Genomic DNA, 22,724 nt, shown 5'->3' on the forward strand with positions numbered 1-22,724 from the left:
AGCCAAGAGATTATGACGACATGCAAATAATTATGAAGTGATACCAACAATAAACTTTTTAACCATAAAAGAATGTTGCAGGGCTGGTTTTAAGTAGTGTCATTTACTTGCCACTGGCGTTTTTCAAACAACTTGATTCAGTTATTTCATTTGTATGGGCAGGTAAAACAGCCTGCATTTCTAAAGTCCATCTACAAAAACACGTGGCAAATCCCTGTGTTCGAGCTTTATTACTGGGCAGCAAATTTAAGGGTTCTCTCTCTCTGGCAGTGGGGCTCTCCTCAAGATGACCGGCTCGATATTTCCCCACTCTAGTTGAAAATCAAATCAACAATACTCAAAGAAACCTCTCTCTCATCATTGCTCTTTGCTTAAATAAAGTCTACATTTAAATTATTAGGCCACAACTTTGTTCTCAGAAACTCAGTAAAAATATTGAATCAAATCAAGAGAACTCTTACATTGCCAGACATCTCATTATCAGCTCCAATAGGGTATAATATTCTGTTTAAACCAGGAATAATGGACAGCGTGTTTTTGAAATGGAGGTAGAAAAGACTGAAAGGATTGAAGATCTTTGTATCTCTGACAAATTTGCCTCTTTCCTTCAACTTCAGAAGTAATACCACCTCCCTCAGTCACATTGTTTTCTTTTGTAATTTACAAATTAGACACTTTGTACAGGGAAACACACCAAAATTTCCATCTAAACCATCAACCCATACTTTCTATGATACTTTTCTTCTACAACCGACATCTAGACATCTGATTTCCCACTTTGTTAATAGTTTTTAACATCATTTGATACCAGTCATCTAGGAAGTGCATGAAGCGAGGATCTTGGTGTATTATTATCAGATGACCTCTGGAAGGAGTGCTTGTCTAGTGTTCGGAACCGTTCAATCAGTTCCAGATATAGCTTGATTCAATTTAAAGTCATACACAGAATGCATCATTCAACTTCTGGCATGAGATGTTTAAGTGGTTCTCAACATGCTGCAAATCAAACCTGCAACCTGACTGTACTGTAGTCATGTTAAGCTGCTCAGAAAGAACAATAACCTTGTCCTTCTATCAAAGCCAGGCTTTCAAAACAGGCACGCTGGCTGAGAGAAAAATTTAAAAAAAATTAACTGGAAGTCTTCTTCCTGCTTCCAGGAAATCTGAAAGTCTTTTTTGGCATCATTAGACAAAATGATTTGTCTATTTTGGTTTGGTTTGTTTTTTATGTGTATGTCTGTTATACTGTGTATGCGATCTAAAAGCTTGAATAAAAAGAATAAAACAAGAAATAAAGTAGCGTCAAATATATGTCATGTTGTCACTGAATCAGCTATGCAAATACCATATTGGTGGCTGCAGGACTGTGTCCATTTCTGCAGTGTTTCCACCTGCACAGGTGTATTTCATGCTTAATCCATTACATTTATGAATATAGTCACTGTGTGAATGTAAACAAAAGTTTGTCTTACCTTTCCCTCCCTACTGCTTATGTTGCAGCTTATGTCCACATCTGTCCAGACTAGATTTGATCAAACATTTACAGTACATCATTCCTTTCAAAACAAAAGTAAAATAAATATTTAAAAGTATTTCCTATCAATTCTTCCTTCTCTGTTATGACCTTGAGTAATGAAATTATTGTTGCAAAACACTGTTAGCATGAACCTGACCTTGGTTTTAAATAAACCATTATCGCAACATCATTTTGTCTTGTAAGACATTTGTGTTGAATCATTACGCCAAAAGCATGCTTCAGATAAACACAAGTCAGTTTATTGTCATACAGTATTTAAAACATCCTGAGAAAAGTTCATCAAAACAAGTAATTTCAATTACAAAAACTACAAATAATTCTGTCTCAAATAGAAGCATGTTAAGAAGTAAGCACCCCACGCATTTTTAAAACTTCACTACCTATGAAACTCAATTTTCTGTTTCCTTTAAAAAAAAAAAAATCCATAATACACACATCAACTACAAACCAGCTTCTGTACCAAGAATGAAAAAAAATTATGACAGCATTCATAATGGTATACTAGTTTATCTCTCAGAAAGAAATTTTTTAAGACTCATCCTGTACTCAGAGGGATACATCAGTTATGTCTGATAAACAATTTCTCTCATTTTAAATCCAGCAGCATAGATGTTAAATGTAAGGCAGTGCCTGATGGGGGCAGTGGGACTGACCAATCAAAGCAGCCTTCATTTGTTCCCTTTCCTCCTCCCCTCTGAGGCTCAGCCTGCCTCGCTTGTTTTCAAAGGACGAACAGGATATTTGGTACAAGGTATTAATCCAGTGGGGACTCTACGACTTACATGTGGTTCTATACAAAGTACCACAGGCACATAGTCATCCTACAGTATATTATAGATGTGTGTATGACAAGTAAATCTTGTTAGTTCATTCCTTGTCTTCTGGTATCAGATTTTCTACATGTAGCAACAAAAGCGCAAGCATGTGAAATTTGTCTTCAAATGCACACAGGCAAACAACACTCTGCAAGAAATTTCATGGAAACTTTAAAGTTCCCAAGAAATTATCAGAGGAGTACCTCCTCATACTTTGATGTTTCCTGCAAGCTAGTGAGGTTGACTTACTCCTCCATTACAAAGATAAAAAAGGCCTACAAAACTTCCTTCCTGTCACTTTTGGTAGATGCATTTGCACAAGTGTCATATTAAAGAAATAATGTGTAAAAAAAAACAAACAGTTAATTTCATAAGGATTTCAAGAACTGAGGGAAAATTAAACTGTTGTAAATAGCAGTTGTGTCATTGCATACAGAATACAGTTCTCTACTTTGTAATGGTGCAGATCTAAAACTTCACCCAAAAAACAAAAACAAACTACAATCTCTAAGACATAGCCTAGAGCTTATTGATCACTGGAGTGAACTTTGGCCAAAGCCACCTCCCCGTCAGTAGTGCAGAATTCACAAAAACAGAAAAAAAAAGGCAGCACAATCTGACCTGCCAAAACAGTTTTTCTATCATCACAGAGCTTTGAGTCAACAGAGACCACCAGCAGACAGCAAAGCTGAGCGAGACGAGCAGTGTGTCCATTTAGTTGAGTCCGTTTTTTGGTGCTTTGATCTATTTAAACTTGTTCTTTAGAGAGCAAAATTTGCCCTCGGATTTTGTTCACACCTTTAAGATGTTAAAAAGATGGAAAAAAATATTTCCACCTGCTTCACACAGGTGTCTTCTGTTGTACTCTTACCCTCAATTTGCTGCGTTTTCTGAAAAAGAAAAACAAAATTTGAAACATGGAGTGTGTAGATCATTAGAAACAATGTTTTTATGGGAAGCTCAGTTCAGTAGAAGTTAAAAATATATATATGCTGGGGAACAAATAACATTATGCCATGTTGGCATCAAACTTATGTCCCAGAAAAGTCAAGTTACAACATGCATTAATTTTTTACCGTTGTGGTGGTGACATCATGCATTTCCAAAGAACAGCGTAGAGAGCAAGCAAAAAAGCAATGAACACTGTGGCTGCAATTGCACCTAAAAGCAGAGAATACATTTATTTGGACATGTTAAAGCATAAATACACAAACCAAGCATAGTTTGGTATGATCTGTTGTGTGTTGAAGCTTCTGCAGTGAGTGTTGCTGAGCTGATTTCAATCTTTTGAGCTGGACTGGCATTGCTCGGGAGTAAACAACTGCAGGTCAAAACACGGATGTGAGGTCACTAAAGTGCAAAAGTTCTCTAAACACAAGCTTGAAATGGAAAAGAACCAAATCTGCTGTATGTCACCAAAACTTAAACGTACACTAAAAGACTAAACTAAAAAGTTAGTTTAGAGGAAAAAAATAAAAAGGTTGTGCTTACCAGGAATGATTCCACTACTTGTTAAAGAGTCCTCAGTGCCAGAAGTTGTGGCTGCAGCAGAAACTTCATAAGCAAGAAAACAGAAATACTTGAAGAAATCACAAACAGAAAAGACTGCATCTGAAACAGTTGCTAATAAAGTTAATGAAATTAGGACACAACATGGGATTTGAAACTTAATTTAGATTAAATCCATGTGAGTCTGATGTGGCATCTCCTTGATCTCTCCCATGACACACTGAACAGTTTGCATGTTTGTAAGCGCTGCTCCTCAACAGTGGGAGAGGAGTTCTTAGCTTCTTTGGAACTTTGTTATTTTGTCTAGAGCTGCGCTCAACTATGAACATGGCTGCTTGTCAGTCATTTAAAAATGCCATTCATGTTTTGGTGACACACAGTCACTCCCAGTTTGTTTGGTGGGGAAGTTTTGCAAAGTTAAGGCTGCTTCTGAAAGTATCTGGGGCAAATAACTAACTATGGAGCCTAAACTTGGAGGCTTACTTTTGCTTCTTGGCAACATATCAAAAATTCTAACAAGCACACCAGTGCATGATGGCATCTGACTTGAACCATACAGCTCTCTGTAGTTAATTTAACTTTTGCTTCTGATTACAACTGAAGAGATGAAAAAAAAAGATTAAGCTCACCATTTCTCACTTGAACAGTGTGTAAAAGCTGATCATTCAGATCTGGGTCAACCATCTGTAATCGCAGCAAAATCATAAAGCATGTTTGTTTAAATTAACGAAAAACTATAGCACATTTTAAACTAGAGACAGTGCACAACAGGAGATGTAAATGTCTTATATGCAAATAAAGAAATCAAGGAGGAAAGAAGAAAAAAGTTTAGTGTATATCAGCAGTGAGTCGTGCTGCTGCAGTTGTGGTGGAAACTTGCAGGAAGTCCAGCAGCTTTGTGGAAAATCGTAGAAGCGACCGAAGCAAAGATAAGGAAAACATAAAGAAAAACGCTGTATGCTGGTGCATTTTCTCCAAAACACCCGCGCCATTATTTGTCATAAGCTTTATAACAGCAAAAGCAGTTAGTGAAGCTGTAACCTCAATGTTTACATAGATTCACAGAGACTCTGGCCCGTGCTAAAACATTATCGCTCACCAGCAAAGCAACAAACATTCATTTCCCCGCTTAGCTTCTCACCTTTAAACTTAAACTGTTCATGACGAACTGTAACTCTTGTTTCTCGTCTCCATCCACATTTCTCATCTTGTGCGCTCAAACTTAATCAATTTACGCTGTTCTTTGCGCTAACACGCGCCTCTCATGTTGCATTCAAGTGCTTCTTCTAAACTCGTATTTTATTCTAACAATGTTTGCAGCAGATTGTATTCAGTAGTCAAACATGTTTTGTGTAGTAATATGATGCTTTCAGGGATGTAATCTTGGTGTTTTTCTCAGGGTTAAAAATGATTTTGTAATGAAACTCGTTGAAAAAACTTCATTGCTCGAAAAATAGTTACTCACAGGTTAGTAGTAGGCGGATGAATCCAAATATTGATCGATACCAACATTCTTTGCTTTACCCAGTCGATACTAGTGTGATTACATACATACTTTAATGTAAGGCTTGGAAACTATTAGAATCTGTATAGATATGCAGGATAATGTGGTTTTGGTGGATTCGGTTTACTGCTGTGACAAGGTACCTACATGCCCAAAATCAGCTTCTCTTAACAAGATAATGGCAAATTCAAAATTAAATATGGCGTGGATATTTGACAACAGACTATTTCTCTGCCAAGCAATACTACAATAACTTTGTTGTTCATGTGTCAAAACATTGATGCATTAATTCCATAGATTAATCTGCATTAACACATTAAAAGTTGACGGGCCTATTACAGTTTTCTCAGTTGCTTGGTACACTTGTCAGATCAGAATTGAAATTCTCAACCTGTTCAGTTTTCACATCATCGTGCCAATTGTGCACATCAGAAAAGCAGTTTCTCATTTCTTTTAAACAAGTTGCAAATGCTTTGGTACATCAGTGCAAATGATTATGTACAGTTCTCTGCTGTTTCCTACATTATCAATTGTCCATGCCATGCTGATATAAATGTCTTACAATGGCCCTCTGTTGATTAGTCTCACCCCCACAACATTTAGGCATTAATTTATCTGAAGTCTTTACATGAGAAATGGTTGAACATGTTGTCATAATTTGCCAAGCATATTTCTATACATTTCCATTACACTGAATTGGTAAATTGCTCCCAGGTGAATCTTGACTTTCTCCAATGAAGGGAAATGCGTTACGTATTAGATCAACCAATGATCAACAAGCAGTTCCTACAGCACTGCATGTACAGTTTTCCTTAAGGAGATGGTCCTATGTTCATTTTCTGCTTTTGTTTTCTTTTTCTTTGTGCTACGCAGTGCTGTCTTTTCCTTTTTGTGTCGCAATAACAGTCTGTCAGCAAATTACATTACAAACAATAAAAGCGTAAATGTAAATCTTGTAGTCTCTTACAATTCACATAATTGTCATCAAAACTTTTGCCATAGTTTACATCAGAACATCCCTCCAGAGTACATTGTTGTATTGACAACATGACTAAGCAGTTTCACAATGACACAAAAACTTTTCATTCTGATGCCATTGACAGGTTCATTGACACAGATATTTACTTTTGAGTGATGAACTAAGGATTTTGAACTATATTTATTATATTTATATTTATTATTATTATTATTATTATTATTATTATTATTATTATTATTATTATTATTATTATGATGAACTAAGGATTTTGAACTCAACACTCAAATTCACTCTCCTTTCTTTTTTATGCTGTTTCCACCTATTTTTTTGTTTAATTTAGAAAATAAAAAACCCCAAAAAACAAAGAAACAACTATTCTAAAACATGGGTGACACAAGACGAGACATACGAGTAAGCAAGCCTCAAAACAAGGCAAAGCAAATGTGTGAAGTGTTGGTTGGCTGTCGTATAACAGTCTAAAACATTTTTGCACTAATTTATATACTAATACTAATATCAACATTCATCATAATAATAAATTAATGATCTCACAATTAAGTCAAAGTGAAATGTCAAGTCATACTAGCAGTAACTTAAATATTGATGATACAAATCCCACTAATAATAAAAGTCATCATCAATGTCACCATCCCCACTGCCATCATGTTGATTAAAAACAAATTATAAAATTTAAATTATATAGTTTATTCCACCCCAAATCACCTGAGCTGACACCAAGAAACAAGCCAGTGCCCTACTACAGAAGTTCCCACAGCAGGCCACCAGGGTAGGATTGATCAGGCCAGAGTTGTTGCTTGGATTTCCTTAAGTTTTACCTTATCAATTTATTTGTTTAGTTTAATTATTCAGCCATGAGTCAACCTCAGAACTAGAAGGCGATAGAGGTGGCCCAAAGCAGAAACTGTAGCCAGCTCCCAAACCCATGCTCACCTCTCAGTGTGTGGAGAAACGTGGGCAATCCATCAGCTGATATTTCCAGTTCCACTTGAGAATTGCAACATTTCCATCTCAGTCAGTGTGAATATACAATATTTACCAAATTTAGTCTCAAATTATTGCTGATAAAGCAAAAGAAAAGTAAGAAAAAACAACTTCAACTGACTCAGTTTTGCCATTTTGCCTCAAGACTTTCAGTGTTTCTGGTAAAATAAATAAATAAGTAAAATAATAATAATTTTGTTTTTAACTAAAATTACTCACATTGGAGTCTGAGCCAGATGGGCATTTTCTGTCATTAGGAAGCATATAGTGACTAAATATAGACTTTCTGGCTATGCGTTACATTGAAATAAAAAAATGTTCCTACATTTCAAGAATTATGCAACTAGAATTAAAAACTATGGAAACTAGGCACTCTAGCTTTGATCATGTTGTCCATCTGTTATTTTAGAGATTTCTTTTTTCCTAACGAAGTGTTTTGGAAACAGAATAATGTCATCTGAGGAAAATAAATTCAACAAATATCCCATTAGGTGACAACTTTTTGTTCAGGCATGGACACAGCCACCACCCAATTCTAATATTTACTGACTAAAAACACTGAAGCTAACATGTGGATCATTTCTGTGGGTTTCTATATAAAATAATTTACACGTTCAGACATGAAAAAAAAAAAAGCATGGCACACACAACACCATTATTCGATTTATCTAAGCAAGATTACATGTTCTGCAAATAATGTATGAACAAGTCTATGTTGCAAAAACAAAAGCGTTAATACAGACATAAAATACCACTTTATTTTCACAAAATTTGTTTTTAAATGTGCAGACCACATCTGGATAAGAACGTTTAATGCAAACTGGTCAGATAGACCGCATCAGCAAACAGCGACAGCATTACCGCCAAAGATTTGGAATGATTTCGTTCCACATATCTGGAATTTTGTGTTTTTAAAAGAAAAAATAATCATATTTCAAAAACTTTGAACAAACTTCATGTGGGAGATAGTTTAAAGAATAGCATTTACAAAAGGTCAATTTGCTGTCTTTTATGAGATTTTCTTTTTCTGTCATCACTTTAAAGTCTGCAAATATTGCACTAAAGTTTACACTGTAAAAGCAGAGAGGGTAAACTCAGACGACAAACTGCAACATACACACAGGCACTCAACATCGATGCAGCCTGCAGCTGGATGTTGTACATTAGCATATCCATACACACATAGACCGGAAAGCAGAGAAATATCTAAAGTACACAACGAAAGGCATCGCTTTATTTTAACTCAGCAGTTCCTGAAGAAAGTTTCTTACCAAATCAGACCTTAAATTAAGCAAAACATGCTCACAGTAAAAAGAACAAGTCAGCTGTGGAGTGGATTTAAGAGTGAGAGATACTCACTCAACATACGTTTGTCTCGATTTTGAGGAGGAACGTGACTACACCAGAGGTCAGCGAGTGCAACACAGCACCTAAGGTTTTCCAGAATCACCCCAGTCACCATGAAGTATGGATCACTTTACTTTTTATCAGAGTTTGAGAAGTAACCATGAGTCATGGACTCCATGCTGCTGAACATAAAACACTGTTTAGGTGTTATGTATGTTCGATGTGTGTAGCATGGCTGAGGTACACATAACAAAAGATAATAAACAAGATGGGAGTTTTAGTGTCAGCAACACTGCAATAAGGCTGCATCTATGGGAAAACACATTTATACGTTTTACAGTAATGCTCCACTTCTCATCAGCTCTTAGCATCATTACACGATAATCATCCAGAGTGGGAATGTTAAGACATTCTTAACCATTATCAGACAGAAAACAAGAAGTTATGTAACCAAGTCCAGTAAAGTGAAGATGTTTTAAAATAGTCGTGGAGGCTCATTTGGACTGTGATGTAAATAAACAGGGCCACCTACTGGGCATATAAGACTATGCCAGCTAAAGAAAAACAGTATAGAAGAGTCACACTATCGTGAATAGATAAGACTGAGATTGTCAGAATTGCCTTAAAAGCCAAAGCACAAATGTGGTTAATACTCTTTCAATAAATTTAAGAGATTAAGCTATTAAGATTTCATTCAATCTGAATAACATTAAATGGTTTGTAGACATTTTGACAACACTTCACCAGTACATAACTTCACACTATAATGTCCTCAGCTGATACTGAACACCACACGATGCCCCTTGAAAGGTTAAGAGTAGTCATTATTAATGTTGCTTCGCCCCCTGACCAAACCCCATCACTCCTCTAGCCCCCCAGCAGCCACAATCTAGAGAAATTACACTTTTCTGCTCTCATCCTGGTGCCCATCATGGATAATAGTGTCCCTGTGGCTGGTGCATGATGAGGGTTGTAGGAAAAGCAGAAAGGCAGAGAGAGTGTCCATGAGGACGAGGCAGCGACATCACATGACTTCACAGCATGAGTTTTGTTTCCGTGCCTGCAGGGTTAACAAAGAACATAGTTTCTAAACAGTGACCGGCCAACAAATGTACAGTTTAGTGTTAATAAAGTGACCTGGTGGTACTTACAGTCTTGTAGAAGGCTTTGGATTGGTTTCCCAAGTGCTCCGACTTTGCCACAAGATCATCTAGTTTTTCTCCTCTTTCCAGCAGACTTTCCATGGTGTTGTGCTGCAGAAAGCAAAATTTTTTTATATGAAATAGTGCAGCATGTTGACTTCAAGTAACAATTAGCTCAATTACCTAAGTACAAGTCAACTGGTTAATGTTGTTTGAAATCACATCCAAAGCAGGATTTATGCTCTGCCTGACTTTAATGTATAAGGATGCAATACCATCAGAAACCTCCTTCCACACACACACTGGACAGAGACATCTGATTTCCAACATGTCTGTGAGCAAAAGTAAGAGGTATAGAACACTCATATATATTCTGGCATTAAAAATTAATTGGCTTAATAAAAAAAAAACTGCATTGTAAAAGTGAAAAATGTTTTAACACACCATCTTTGCTTTTCTTAGACTTTTTCTTGCAAAATAATTTATATTGCACCTTCTTGCTGTGATGCATGTTCACCTTATTCTGTCTTTTTGCACTTTATTCTATAACAAGAGCTGCTGTAACAAGTGAATTTCTCCACTGTGAGATAATAAAGTCTAATCTAATCTAATCTATCCTAAATTTTCAAAGGCCTAACATACACCATGAGCCATAATATTAAACGAGATGAAGTGACTAATATTGATCTTATTACATTTTGCTGAAAAACATTGCATTTGTGCCATTATTACACATACCACATGTCACACTGCAAAACCTGCGAAGGAACAGCTAAAAGACTGTGACAAAGATCCTAAGGAATTCAACTGAACTCAAAACCCCGCCAGATCCAACTGATCGAGACTCAGAATCCCTAGTTCACATGACACCAAAAGGCATGCTGTTTAATTATATTTATGTAATTTCTGTATGACTCCTCTTTATTAACCAAGTGTAATGGGTAATGGCAATGACTCAGATTTCATACCGGCAATAACAACGCATAACTGAGACTTAATTAAACAATACCACAATGTGCCGCCTACCATTCTGTGCTTACACACTGCTGCGGCTTAAACAGGTCAGAACCACAATGGTTGTCATCCAGACTTAATGCCCACCTCAAGGGACCTTGGGAGGGGAAAACCATCACAATAAAAGTTTTGTTTTTCTCCATTTGTATCTGGCCTAGACAATGGGTCTAGTTATACTGGCTTCTTGACTCAAAAAGACAAATCTGTGGAAACTACAGTTTTTAAGAGTATTTGCTTGGAGTACTCTTACAGGACATATCAGAATCAGAATCAGTATTATTGCCATTGTCATTGAAGGTTTCACTGACTAGGAATTGTTCTTGGTGCAACATGGATCATGGAACATAGAGTAGTAAGGGAAATAAATAAATAAGGGCATGCAAGAAAGACAGTATAACTAAACTAGTGTGGAGTGAACCACATAGTGCAAATATGGCAGTGCAAATGGCAGAGTTGGTTGGTGTCCATGATACTGAGTAGCTGATGGTTCATGAGTCTGATACAAAGTTATTTCATTATTTATTCCACACTTGCACAGTAGATGCACTCCACAGAGCCACCTGTGTGCACTAAAAATAGTCTACAGACAAGTCCATGCTGTCACAACAAATGGGTGGATATATAAACACTTTCTCAAGTACATCCTTTAAGACGACATTTATGTGATCTTTGTTTTGTAGTTAAGTGAGATTTCTGTATTCAATGTAAATGCTGCACTACAATAAAAAATAAACAGAATGCCTCCAGTAAAATAAGTTATGCACATAGTATTCATCCTCTAATAATCAAATCAAAATTCATTAATCATGAAGCGCTTTTCATGCTAAAAACAACACAAAGTGCTTTACATAAGAAAAACAATCATTCATCCATATTAAGATAACACAGGCCTTCACACACCAAACCGCGCATATAATATAGCAATTTTAAAAACACACACCTGATTCTAGTCTCTTTCACACACAATCACAGATGCCCATACACACTCTCTCTCCCTCCCTATTCTATACAAACGTGAACTCCAGTCTCTAATTTCTGTCTCTTAACTGAATGTAGGTGTAGAAATATCATTAGAAATAAACATCTGGCTTGACTCTGCTGTAAGGAAATAATATCTTGGGAATAATAATGTGCATATGTCTCTGCTTTGTGAAGTGGTTTACCAAAATTATCTTTGTCTCATCCAGCTCCGCCTGCACTTTGGTCATTGCATCAGCTTCCCTGGGGTTCTGAAGAAGAAACAGGAAAATATAAATAAATACAATAAAGCAACCGGATGTCAGGTATGAAGCAAATAAAACTAGTTTCAAACTATTCTGTAAAAAAGTATACTATGTTTTGCCACAAACAGAGTAATATATTTTCTATTGAACTAAATATCTTTATGCTTACTTCAAAGAATAGCAATCATAAATAATAACAAACCAACCTGGTATTTTGAAAGGTGAATGTCCAGGGCTTTATAGTTTATTGTGTCAGGGTTACCAGAAGGCCAATCTATACTGTCCACTTGTTTGGAGAACTCCTCTAATACCTGAAAACCAGAGCCCCATCTCAATACTGAAACTGATAATGAAGTTGTGTAATAATGTGCTTTTTATAGGTATTCTTAAGCTAACCTTGTCAAGCAAGGTGAAACAGACCCTCTGTGGGTACTCAGTATCTGCAATCACCACAGCACTCAAGTTGTCATTTCTGACATAAACATGACACAGGTACTCTAGTAGGAAAGAAAAAACATGAACAATGTAATTAAAACCAACAGCTACAAAACATTTTGCATTGAAGTAACAGGTAAACCCAGCGCCTGCTGGTGCACCTTGTTAAGGACTGAAAAAAAGAGAAAAATCTCAAATATAAAAAAAAAAAAAAAAAAAAAAAAAAAAAAAAAAAAAAAAAAGCGAAGTCCTCACTTTAAAATGTGACTGTCCATGACATTTGTTAACAGCAATTCCATGACACATATTTTTAGAATATTCCTTGAATTTGCTACGTTCATTCCTTTTCTCATAATTGCAGCTAAACATATAACAATGCAATTTTGTTAGTGTCCATCAGTCCTAATCAATTGAAAAAATATACAATTCTAAAATTTTAACCCAGAATTAACTGCTGTGTTTTACCTTGTTCTTTGACAGAGGCACGACTTCCTTGAGATGATCGTTCAACAATCAAGGCACTGGTGAAAGTCATAAACTCCTGAACACTAAAGATATAAAAACAAACTTATCAACTATATAAAAACCTTCAACATAGTAATATGGTTATTTTCTACGTTAAGTTACATACGTTTTTTTTTTTAACTTATACTATTTAATTTACTGCAATCTCACAAAATAGCCACTATGACAAACAGAAAAATGTTTTGTTGACAACAGTCTGACGCACCTGGAGCGCTGGAAGAAGCTAAAGGAGGACAGGTCATAGGCCGCTTTAAGAAGATTGGCTTTGGTCGCTCCTTTGTAGAGGACGCTTAGGCTGTAAAGCTTCATATTTTCCCCGGATCAGGACTGGTTACTATGTCACAGCTGTTATGATGGTCTAACATGAGAATCACATGAGAACATTAGCATTTAATCAGTTCAGCTAGTTAGCGTCTCTGCTAACAAGGCAGCTAAAGAAACTTGGGTGAAGTACAGCTAATTTAGCGAACAAGTGAAAGTAGCCACCTTGTTAATAGCCGACTGTTAAATGTTAGTTAGCCTTTGCATGCCTTAAATGTTTCCCATCAAGCAAACATTAATAGTGTAAACAACAGGGGAGTCGTGCATAATGATAAGAATGTAAATACAGTTTAATTAAATCTCGCAGCGAAATTAAGTAAAACTAGCTAGCTACAGATAGCATCAAAAATACGTAGGCCTGAACTGACTTACCAAGCTAATCGAGAGCAAACCTTTGATTCCCGTTTGAAGAACCCAACAACCCACTCCTTCCACATAAACAAAAATCCGTATGTATGCAGATGAAGCGTTTAACGAGGAAATGTAATTAACATTATCTTAACCGTCTCCCCACGTACAGTCACACGTCATAGTCCCCAGACTGTCCTGTGAAATTACTGACTCGGTGGAAACAAAGGGTTCCCGTTAATATAGTTCCGATGCTGTGATAAAGCGGTGGTCCGTCGAAATTTGTTGATCCTGCATTAAAATATCCATAACAGAATGATTACATGATGTTAGGTAAATTGGTCAGTATAAATTATCCCTAGGAGAGAGTGTGAGTATGAATGGTTGTTTGTCTTATGTTGGCCCTGTAATGGAAGTGCGACCTGTCCAGGGCAACCTGCCTCTCGCCTGTTAATGGACTAAGCGGTACAGAAAATGAACGAATAAATGAATCATATGCATTTATGGTTGTTTTCCAGTGCCACGCAATCAGCCGACATTGCATGCTGCTGACCGACCAGGAACGCTAATCACCAATCCCCCTTTTAACACTTGAGGAATGACATCCAGACACATCATAACCTTTTCGACTCCCCCAGGTTTACATGAAATCCTTGAAACATATCAGGGCCTGGTAAATCATTCAAATTATGCAATGCACATTTTGGTTAACATTACTTATATATGAAATAAAAACTTAAAAAAACAGACTAAATACAATACTATACTCTAGAATTACAATTATCATTATTATCATTATTGTTGTAGCCTCCCCCCCTTGTCAATCTACTATACCACCAAAGTCACAGCACTCAATTGATGTTTTCTCTGGCAATCTTGCTCCATTTAACAATTTCCTCCTGGCCACTTAACCCGACGTAAGTAAGCGTTTTCCATGAAAGAAGAGTGTCTGTTACTAATTTCCCAGGCAACACAAAATAAAAACCAGTGAGCCTTCAGGTGCATCTGTTGGATCAGCTACACCAGGGAACGAAATGATTTGTCTTTCCTAGAACTACTTTTTTTTTTCTTTCTCAAAGATATTGAAGTAACATTTCAGTGAGAAATTTAGCCGGGAACTGGGAGACTGCTTATTTGCATAATCTTCAATTATGTAATTGTTCCTAATGAAGTTTTGGAGGGCACATTCACTACGTGGACACTAACTGGAACAGTTAAATTGAAGGATGAAGACAGATTCATAAAGGGTTAACGTAATTGAAGCTGGATCATTTTCTTCTCTTTTTGTTTTTTGGACAAATTTGTTGATGTGTAATTTGTTTAAAAAATAATTTTGCACTGTGTTTTCATAAAATGTCTGCTAAAACAAAGACTAATCATTCACTTTGTGCGCCAAACACCGTAAGAAGTGAAGAGAAATCAATAAGCCATTTATAACGTCCAGTTTTCCAAATGAATTAATGTCACTGTTGACTTGAAAATACTGCAGACATGTCAATGTATTTTGATAATCGCTGTGGAGCATTTTGTAGACGGCAGGTTGGGAATTATAGACCTATTATGGTTGGCCATTTTCCCATTAGAGAATAGCCTAATTATTCTTTACCCTTCATGCACGGATATCGAGGCAACATCCATCATAAAAGAAACTTGGGAAACTCCAAACTCCGTGGAAAAGAGAGTAAACGTCCACTGCAGAGCACCGATGGTCGACAGAATACGCAGGATTTAATCCTCGTTCTCTACCGATGGATAAGGTAAGGACTGTCAAATCTGTGTTTGACCACTGTAAAATCTATCTATCTATCTATCTATCTATCTATCTATCTATCTATCTATCTATCTATCTATCTATCTATCTATCTATCTATCTATCTATACCTAATATTAAAATAATTGCAAAAAATCCTAGAGAAAATGTGTGTGTGTGTGTGTGTGTGTGTGTGTGTGTGTGTGTGTGTGTGTGAGAGAGAGAGAGAGAGAGAGAGAGAGAGAGAGAGAGAGAGAGAGAGAGAGAGAGCGAGAGAGAGAATAAATCCAACCTCAATCTTAATATTCAGAGAATCTGTGGTGATTATTACTACCTGCTCCTCAAGGATTATAAACACATTTTTTGCATTACAAACAATATTCAATAGTGGAAATTATTGCATCACCACTGTAATAGTGAATTTAGTTCATCAATTGAAATGAATATGTAAACAAACCAAGAAAACCTCCAGAAACATTGCTATGTTGTTTTGGACATGGGTAATATAAGATGGCTGAGGTGAACTGGCAATCTGTTTCATTGTCTTATAAACCCAAATTTAAAATTCCTTTCTGGTTTTTTTTCCAGTGCACAGTTTTCAAGTATAGTTTTGATATGAAGATGCATTAGTGCACATGGCATGGGTAGCCTGTGTATTTAAATCCTTACTAAAGCTTGGTCAAGGTACTAAACTGTCCTGCCACCAGTCATCTGTTGAAAGAGTTAGGCTACTATGGCACAGCAACCAAAACCTAAATGCTGAAGAATGACAGTTTTCTGTTTTTAGTTACATTTTACAGGTTTAGAACTACATTGTAATAGATTGTACCTCAATGGCACTTCAAAGGAGGGACCAACACCATAAATAGAATAAAGGTAAATAATTTAATAGGTATACTTACAAAAAGAAAGCATCCATTCCCTCATAGTATAGTTGGAAACATTCCAAGAGATTACATATAGCAAGACTGAGCTGACATTTTTGCCTCTGTATTAATGCTACTCATTGTGCAGTATGTGTTTGCACAAAATTAACCTGCACATATATACATTTCCTTTTCCTGTAGTTGAATGACACAGTTGCTTTGGTTGTTAAGTTTACTTTATTAGAGACAGCTGGGGATCCATCAGGCAGGTCTCTATGCAAACAGCCAAGCAGGTTAAATTAACTGGATAATCAGCTATTGACAAACACTTGGCACACATTCAACTCTTTTCAGTAAGGTTGTGACACGAAGTCAGCCAACTTTGTGCCTGTGTTTCAACATACTTGGAATCTTTAAAATGTCTTCATCGTGTAATACATGTTATTGTAGATCTAGTTTACTCAATTGACTTGAATCAGTAAACTATAGAGATGTTCTGAAAGGTGGAAGTCAGACTGAAGCAGATGTAAGTCTTGTGCAAACACATTATTCATACTCAAACCTGCATGTAAATAGTTACCCATTATCCATTAGTCACCTGCCCCACACACCCCCACATACCAAATTCTTGGATATATTAAAAGAATCATAATTTGAAAATAAATTTTGCCAATAAAATATTAATATGAAATAGAAATAAAAGCAAGAATTTAAAATAAAAAACATTTGAAGCAAGAAAAGTGCAAAGATCCCAAAAAGGTAGGTTTAAGGTTAGTCTCAAAAAACCAAGAGGCCTGAATTGTAAAAGCTTTGCCACCAAATATCATTCCAGAAATTCTAGGAGCTACTAGAGGACAACACTTTTAGAACAAAGAGTTCTTATTTGTTGACAGGGAACAAGGAGATCTTTACCAGAAAAGGTAGCTACGCCATGAAGGGCTTAAAAACAGAAAAGAAATGTGATTAGAAAGATTAATATTTTATTCTAAATTTTACAAGGTTCCAGAGAAAGGAAATAAAACAGAAGAAATATTGATGACTTTTGATGCCAGTCAGTACTCTGGCCTCAGAGTTCTGGATCTGCTGAAGGGTTTAAAGGCAACGATTTGGACCCCCATTATATTAGTCTAACATAGGTGTCATAAATATATGGATCAGTTTTTCAGCATCATTATGAGACAGAATTGTCCATATTTCAGTTATATTACACTAGGGATCTCAAACACCTGCCCTGCAGGTTTTGATGTTTCCCTTCTTCAACAGACATGACTCAAACTGGTCATTGTGCAGAACATGACAATAAGATGTTGGTTCCAGTTCATTTGAATCAGGTGTGTTAGAGTGGGGAAACATCTATCTTTTGGAAAGTGACCACTCAAGGACCAGAGTTTGCTATCTCTGTATTACACAGATTACAAATATTCTGTTGTGGTAAACTGTTTAATGTGTGAACTAATTATAAATTGAGAGCAGCTCTATTGAGCTTAAAAGTTACTTTTATTAGCTAAGTTTCTCCTTTACAGTTAATTTAGAAGCCCTGCAGTAAGGGCATTAGAGGAAAGGGTGATTTATTTAGCTATTTTTAGTTCTGACCTCTGTCAGAACTAAAAAAAGGCTCTGACCACTGATCAGGTAAACAACTGGAGCTGATAGGGACAGTAGGCCTTCACCTTTAGCATGTTAGTTTTAGAGGTCAGTCATCCCACTCTGTTGCTTATTTTAGACATGTTTCTAATTTTATAAACTTTTATGTACTCTGTCCCCTTGAGCAACCCTGTGGGGTTAACATAACCAAGTTCATGTTGAGATTTATTTGGCATGTCCTGGTAAAATTTCTGTATCTTGCATCAGATGGGAAACATGTGAAGGCCATCTTTTTAGTGCTTAGTAGTAAACTGCAGGTTTAAGATGTTTCTCTGTTCCAGCACACCTCATTTAAATTAAATGCATCTCCCCAAGTTCTGCACAAGCCTGTTAATGATCCTCATCTAAAATCTATGTCACAAACTGTGGCCAAAGATTATCAGAAAGTAAGGATGCTCATGCAGAAGAGGTCGGAAACAAACCATGGATCTTTGATTTAGAAAACAATCATCCACATGCCCATGTTTTTGTAATTAATTTTAAATTTCTTTTGGCTAAGAAAGTTTGATCATTATTTATATTTAATTATACAAATGTGCTTTTGTGGAAAAAAAACAGTTGACAAACTGCAAAGTATTTATTTTTATCGTGTTGTGGATGTGACTCTAAATGCTCTGCGGGTTATAGAAACATTAAAATTTGCTTATCTGCAATAAACTTGGACCCTTCACCTTAAATCAGGTCACAATCTATTGATTAAATGAGATTAGACTTAGTTCTGTTATAAATTTAGTAGCCAGACTGTATCTCTTTGATCTTGTGTGTGCATGTGTGTGTGTAATGTTTAATAACATCATCCCCAGATGGGGTAAAGTTGAGAAAGGGGAGGGTATTTGGTGTGTCCAGCCCACTTCACCTGGGCATAAAAACAGCTGAGGATCTCAGTTAGTACTCACACCTCACTGACTCTGGACACACACGGGGCAGAGACACTCACAATATTAACAAACACAGGCTCATTTTAGTTGAATCTGCCAAGATGCCTTGTATCAGCTCTCATCTTGACCAGCTTGTGAAGACACCTTACAGCTACAATGCTGTGGTTGAAAAAATCTACATGGTAAGATTTGTTTTTTGTCTGCAGCTACAGAAGACTTTGAAGAGGTTTACCTGTCTACCTTAAGATTTTCTTTGTGAAGAAGAAACTGGGCAAGCAGATTGTGTTAGATGATACTTTGCTTTTCTTTTTTATTTTTATGGCCACTACTTCATCAACTGTCTGGCTTGTTGTGCAGCTTCTGACCGTCTCTTTTCTTTCTTCTGTTGGCAGGTGGAGCAGATCTTGTCAGAGTTCAGGCTGAATAAAGAGGACCTAAAAGAAGTCATGGAGAGGATGCAACGTGAAATGGACAGAGGACTGCGTTTAGAGACGCATGAAGAGGCCAGTGTCAAAATGCTTCCAACTTACGTCTGCTCCACTCCTGAGGGATCAGGTAGATAATCATATGTGACAAACAAAAGAAATTCTTCTTGAATGAATGAGTGAAGTGTGGTTGCTAATATAATACAGATGTAATACAGCTTGTACTCTGTTTTTGTCATGATAGAGGTGGGTGATTTCTTGGCTCTGGACCTGGGGGGGACAAACTTCCGTGTTATGCTTGTGAAAGTGGGTGAAGATGAGGAGAGGAGCTTTAAGGTGGAAACAAAGCATCAAATGTACTCCATCCCTGAAGATGCCATGACCGGCACTGCTGAAATGGTATGTGGCAAAAGCCATTATTTTTCTGTCTCAGTAAGATAACAGCAACAAATCATTTATAGTTTCTCAGCTGTAGATCTGACAAAAAGCTTTCTGAGGTGATGGGATTTCTGAATGTGATGATTACTTATGCCTAGATGACTTGAAAATTCTCATAAATAGATTAACCCAAATGACTTGGCCCTGATGTAATTTATTTCTGTTTCTACAGTTATTTGACTACATAGCAGAGTGTATGTCAGACTTTTTGGACAAACACCACATCAAGCACAAGAAGCTTCCTTTGGGCTTTACCTTCTCCTTTCCAGTACGACATGAGGACATTGACAAGGTGGGATTAATGCTGTACTTTAAGATGTGGTTCACTTAAAACACCAGATTATTGCCAGAAGTTCTATTTAAGTATGAACAACTCAAGCTCGGGTTGCTTTTCTTTTTTATTAATTTATTTATTTTTTACCTTTCATAGGGAATCCTGCTCAACTGGACCAAAGGCTTCAAGGCTTCTGGAGCAGAAGGAAACAATGTTGTGGGTTTGCTCAGAGATGCTATCAAGAGACGAGGGGTGAGTGACTGAATATCAGATTTTATTTTCCTCTTAATGAAAAGCTCAACAAAACATGTGTGTGATGCTAAAGCTTTATAAATTGATATTGTCCATGTAGGACTTTGAGATGGATGTTGTTGCCATGGTGAATGACACAGTAGCCACCATGATTTCCTGCTATTATGAGGATCGCAGCTGTGAAGTTGGAATGATTGTTGGTAAGAAGCTGTAAAAATGTGCAAGAGTGTAGTCTTCTACATCATGATGACCCACAAAGCTTACAGGGATTTTCCTTTGAACCAGGTACTGGCTGTAATGCATGTTATATGGAAGAGATGAGGACCGTGGAGCTGGTGGAAGGAGAGAAAGGTCGGATGTGTGTGAACACAGAGTGGGGGGCTTTTGGAGACAATGGAGAGCTGGAAGACTTCAGACTGGAGTATGACAGAGTGGTGGACGAATCCTCCATTAACCCCGGACAGCAACTGTGAGTGAAAAAAGATGCATTAAATTTAAATACTCACCTCTCTCACATGAACATGTCTATGTTCACATCTCTGCATCTCCTAGCTTAGTTTAATATACTAACCATTTGTAGTTGGTATGAAGTGTACACTATAGAGTCCCTCCCCCATCTCTTGCTGTTTTTATGAATTAATCATCACTCACTGGCACACACTCACCTGACTCTCACCTGAGGTCTCTGTGAAGTTGCCAAGCTACCAGCTGTTTTGCTCAGGATGTTAGTAAATGGACAGAGCCCTCATACGTCAGTGGTCACTCAGCAGGTGGGGATGTCAGATTAATGGTCCCTCTCTGCTGCTTACCATAGTGCCTAATGGCTGTTTACCTTTTGCCGTGACAGCCCATTCACTCTAACAACTGCTGAGCCAAGACCCAGCCAGCCACTTTAGCCTTGATGTCGCCTTCCTCATTCTGTCTTCCTCTATCCTGGCCCCTTGTAGACAAAGAGTTGTTTGCCCATGTGCTTTCTGACTCATATCCTCCTTGTTTCTTCCATCATCAAAACATTAATTCCTCCATACACTTCCTTTGAACATATGTCTGCTTTTAAATTGACCTATCTTTTCTTTCATTATTTCCTCATCTAGATATGAGAAGCTGATCAGTGGGAAGTACATGGGGGAGCTGGTGAGGCTTGTTCTGATGAAGTTGGTAAATGAAGACCTACTGTTTAATGGCGAAGCCTCCGAGAAGCTGAAGACACGTGGCAGCTTTGAGACACGCTTTGTATCCCAGGTGGAGAGGTGAGCATCTGTTGATGTCACACTAGATTTAGTTGTCTGGCAGCTTGTGACTAAAAGATTTTATTGGTAGCAATATCCATAAAAATCAGATAGTCAGTGAGATAAAATATTAGCCTTCATGCAGACAATCACAGCAGTTGTTTGAAAGTAGATGGAAAAAAGTAACAAATGTGCTGATGCCATGAGCTTGCATAACAGTGTTGACACAGAGAGGCGGTTTAGTGTGCTTCACCAACAGTTGCTATTGCACTACATAAAATGTGTATTACACATGGTCTTTCAATATCATACCACATAATACATTTCTTAAAAAAACTTTTGCTCTTGGCTTTATTTCAGTGACTCTGGGGACAGAAAACAAATCTACAATATCCTGTCTTCACTGGATGTTCTTCCCTCAGAACTGGACTGTGACATTGTGCGTCTAGTCTGTGAGAGCGTTTCTACTCGTTCTGCTCATATGTGCGGTGCAGGGCTCGCTGGTGTGATCAATAGGATGCGGGAGCGACGCAATGAAGAAGCCATGAAGATCACAGTTGGAGTAGACGGCTCTGTCTACAAGTTGCATCCATGGTGAGAAATGCTCAGAGTTTTAAATAAACCAAACAGAAAACTAAATATGCTGCAAGGAAGTGAAAATCAGGGAAAAATATTACCCATATTGATTGTTTGTTTCTGTATCCCAGTTTCCGTGACAGGTTCCACAAAGTTGTCAGGGAACTCTCTCCTCTCTGCAAAATCACCTTCATCCAGTCGGAGGAGGGAAGTGGTCGTGGAGCAGCTCTCATCTCAGCAGTGGCCTGCAAGATGGCTGCATACACGCTGACACAGTAAGAAAAGCTATGCACTGAAACAGCAGTGGAAAAGGGCCTGAACTCTGATTGGATTAGTCATCAAAGATGTGCCACTGACGTCGTTTTCCAGCTTCAGGATGTCTCGGGCAAACTGAGTACTCATCAGTGAAAGATTAGAGGACAAGAATGCATCAAATAACTTTTATTATAAACTGTATTTAATATCAGACCAGCCTGAAGGTTGATCATCATCACCTAAAACATTAGGTAGCATGAAAACACATGTAAGACACATGCTCTATGTGTGTTGCTATTAGTTTCAAGTACAGACTGAAGTCTTTAAAAACATATTACTGGTGATAGTGTATTATGAAACCAGATGAAACTGGTTCATGTACAACACAAGAATTTTGTAAATGCTGCTATAAATTATGACTAAATCAAATTCATTG

At 37.2% G+C, this 22,724-nt stretch overlaps 3 protein-coding genes across 3 annotated transcripts; 1 reads left to right on the forward strand and 2 right to left on the reverse strand.

Annotated features, from left to right (window-relative positions):
- Positions 1-1,754: 1,754 nt before the first annotated feature.
- sb:cb288 lies at positions 1,755-5,363 on the reverse strand. Its single transcript, XM_041999316.1, has 5 exons — positions 5,003-5,363; positions 4,491-4,545; positions 3,844-3,906; positions 3,429-3,513; positions 1,755-3,242 (listed from the first exon to the last, which is right to left on the reverse strand). Exons 1-5 carry the CDS (start codon positions 5,066-5,068, stop codon positions 3,194-3,196), a joined length of 318 nt encoding a protein of 105 aa, XP_041855250.1. The 5' UTR covers positions 5,069-5,363; the 3' UTR covers positions 1,755-3,193.
- A 2,634-nt stretch (positions 5,364-7,997) lies between these two features.
- Positions 7,998-13,903, reverse strand: ykt6 (YKT6 v-SNARE homolog (S. cerevisiae)). Its single transcript, XM_041999314.1, has 8 exons — positions 13,726-13,903; positions 13,238-13,390; positions 12,973-13,055; positions 12,469-12,569; positions 12,279-12,383; positions 12,013-12,078; positions 9,845-9,946; positions 7,998-9,753 (listed from the first exon to the last, which is right to left on the reverse strand). Exons 2-8 carry the CDS (start codon positions 13,339-13,341, stop codon positions 9,718-9,720), a joined length of 597 nt encoding a protein of 198 aa, XP_041855248.1. The 5' UTR covers positions 13,342-13,390; positions 13,726-13,903; the 3' UTR covers positions 7,998-9,717.
- A 4,947-nt stretch (positions 13,904-18,850) lies between these two features.
- On the forward strand, positions 18,851-22,714 carry gck (glucokinase (hexokinase 4)). Its single transcript, XM_041999313.1, has 10 exons — positions 18,851-19,021; positions 19,232-19,394; positions 19,509-19,663; positions 19,875-19,994; positions 20,133-20,228; positions 20,329-20,428; positions 20,514-20,697; positions 21,323-21,478; positions 21,818-22,051; positions 22,165-22,714. Exons 1-10 carry the CDS (start codon positions 18,941-18,943, stop codon positions 22,310-22,312), a joined length of 1,437 nt encoding a protein of 478 aa, XP_041855247.1. The 5' UTR covers positions 18,851-18,940; the 3' UTR covers positions 22,313-22,714.
- Positions 22,715-22,724: the final 10 nt, after the last annotated feature.

Source organism: Melanotaenia boesemani, chromosome 11 (assembly GCF_017639745.1).
Source record: "Melanotaenia boesemani isolate fMelBoe1 chromosome 11, fMelBoe1.pri, whole genome shotgun sequence".
In the NCBI taxonomy this organism is placed as follows: Eukaryota; Metazoa; Chordata; class Actinopteri; order Atheriniformes; family Melanotaeniidae; genus Melanotaenia; species Melanotaenia boesemani.

Coding starts and splice junctions, on each gene's coding strand:
- sb:cb288 (XM_041999316.1), bottom strand. CDS start 5,068: ATGAGAAATGTGGATGGAGACGAGAAACAAGAGTTACAGTTCGTCATG. Junction 3,907..4,490: donor CACTGTTCAAGTGAGAAATG/GTGAGCTTAATC, acceptor TTGCTTATGAAG/TTTCTGCTGCAGCCACAACT. Junction 3,514..3,843: donor AAGTAGTGGAATCATTCCTG/GTAAGCACAACC, acceptor CTCTGCTTTTAG/GTGCAATTGCAGCCACAGTG.
- ykt6 (XM_041999314.1), bottom strand. CDS start 13,341: ATGAAGCTTTACAGCCTAAGCGTCCTCTACAAAGGAGCGACCAAAGCC. Junction 12,384..12,468: donor GTTTCACCTTGCTTGACAAG/GTTAGCTTAAGA, acceptor TCTGGTTTTCAG/GTATTAGAGGAGTTCTCCAA. Junction 9,754..9,844: donor CCAAAGCCTTCTACAAGACT/GTAAGTACCACC, acceptor TTAACCCTGCAG/GCACGGAAACAAAACTCATG.
- gck (XM_041999313.1), top strand. CDS start 18,941: ATGCCTTGTATCAGCTCTCATCTTGACCAGCTTGTGAAGACACCTTAC. Junction 19,395..19,508: donor CTCCACTCCTGAGGGATCAG/GTAGATAATCAT, acceptor TTGTCATGATAG/AGGTGGGTGATTTCTTGGCT. Junction 20,429..20,513: donor TGAAGTTGGAATGATTGTTG/GTAAGAAGCTGT, acceptor CCTTTGAACCAG/GTACTGGCTGTAATGCATGT.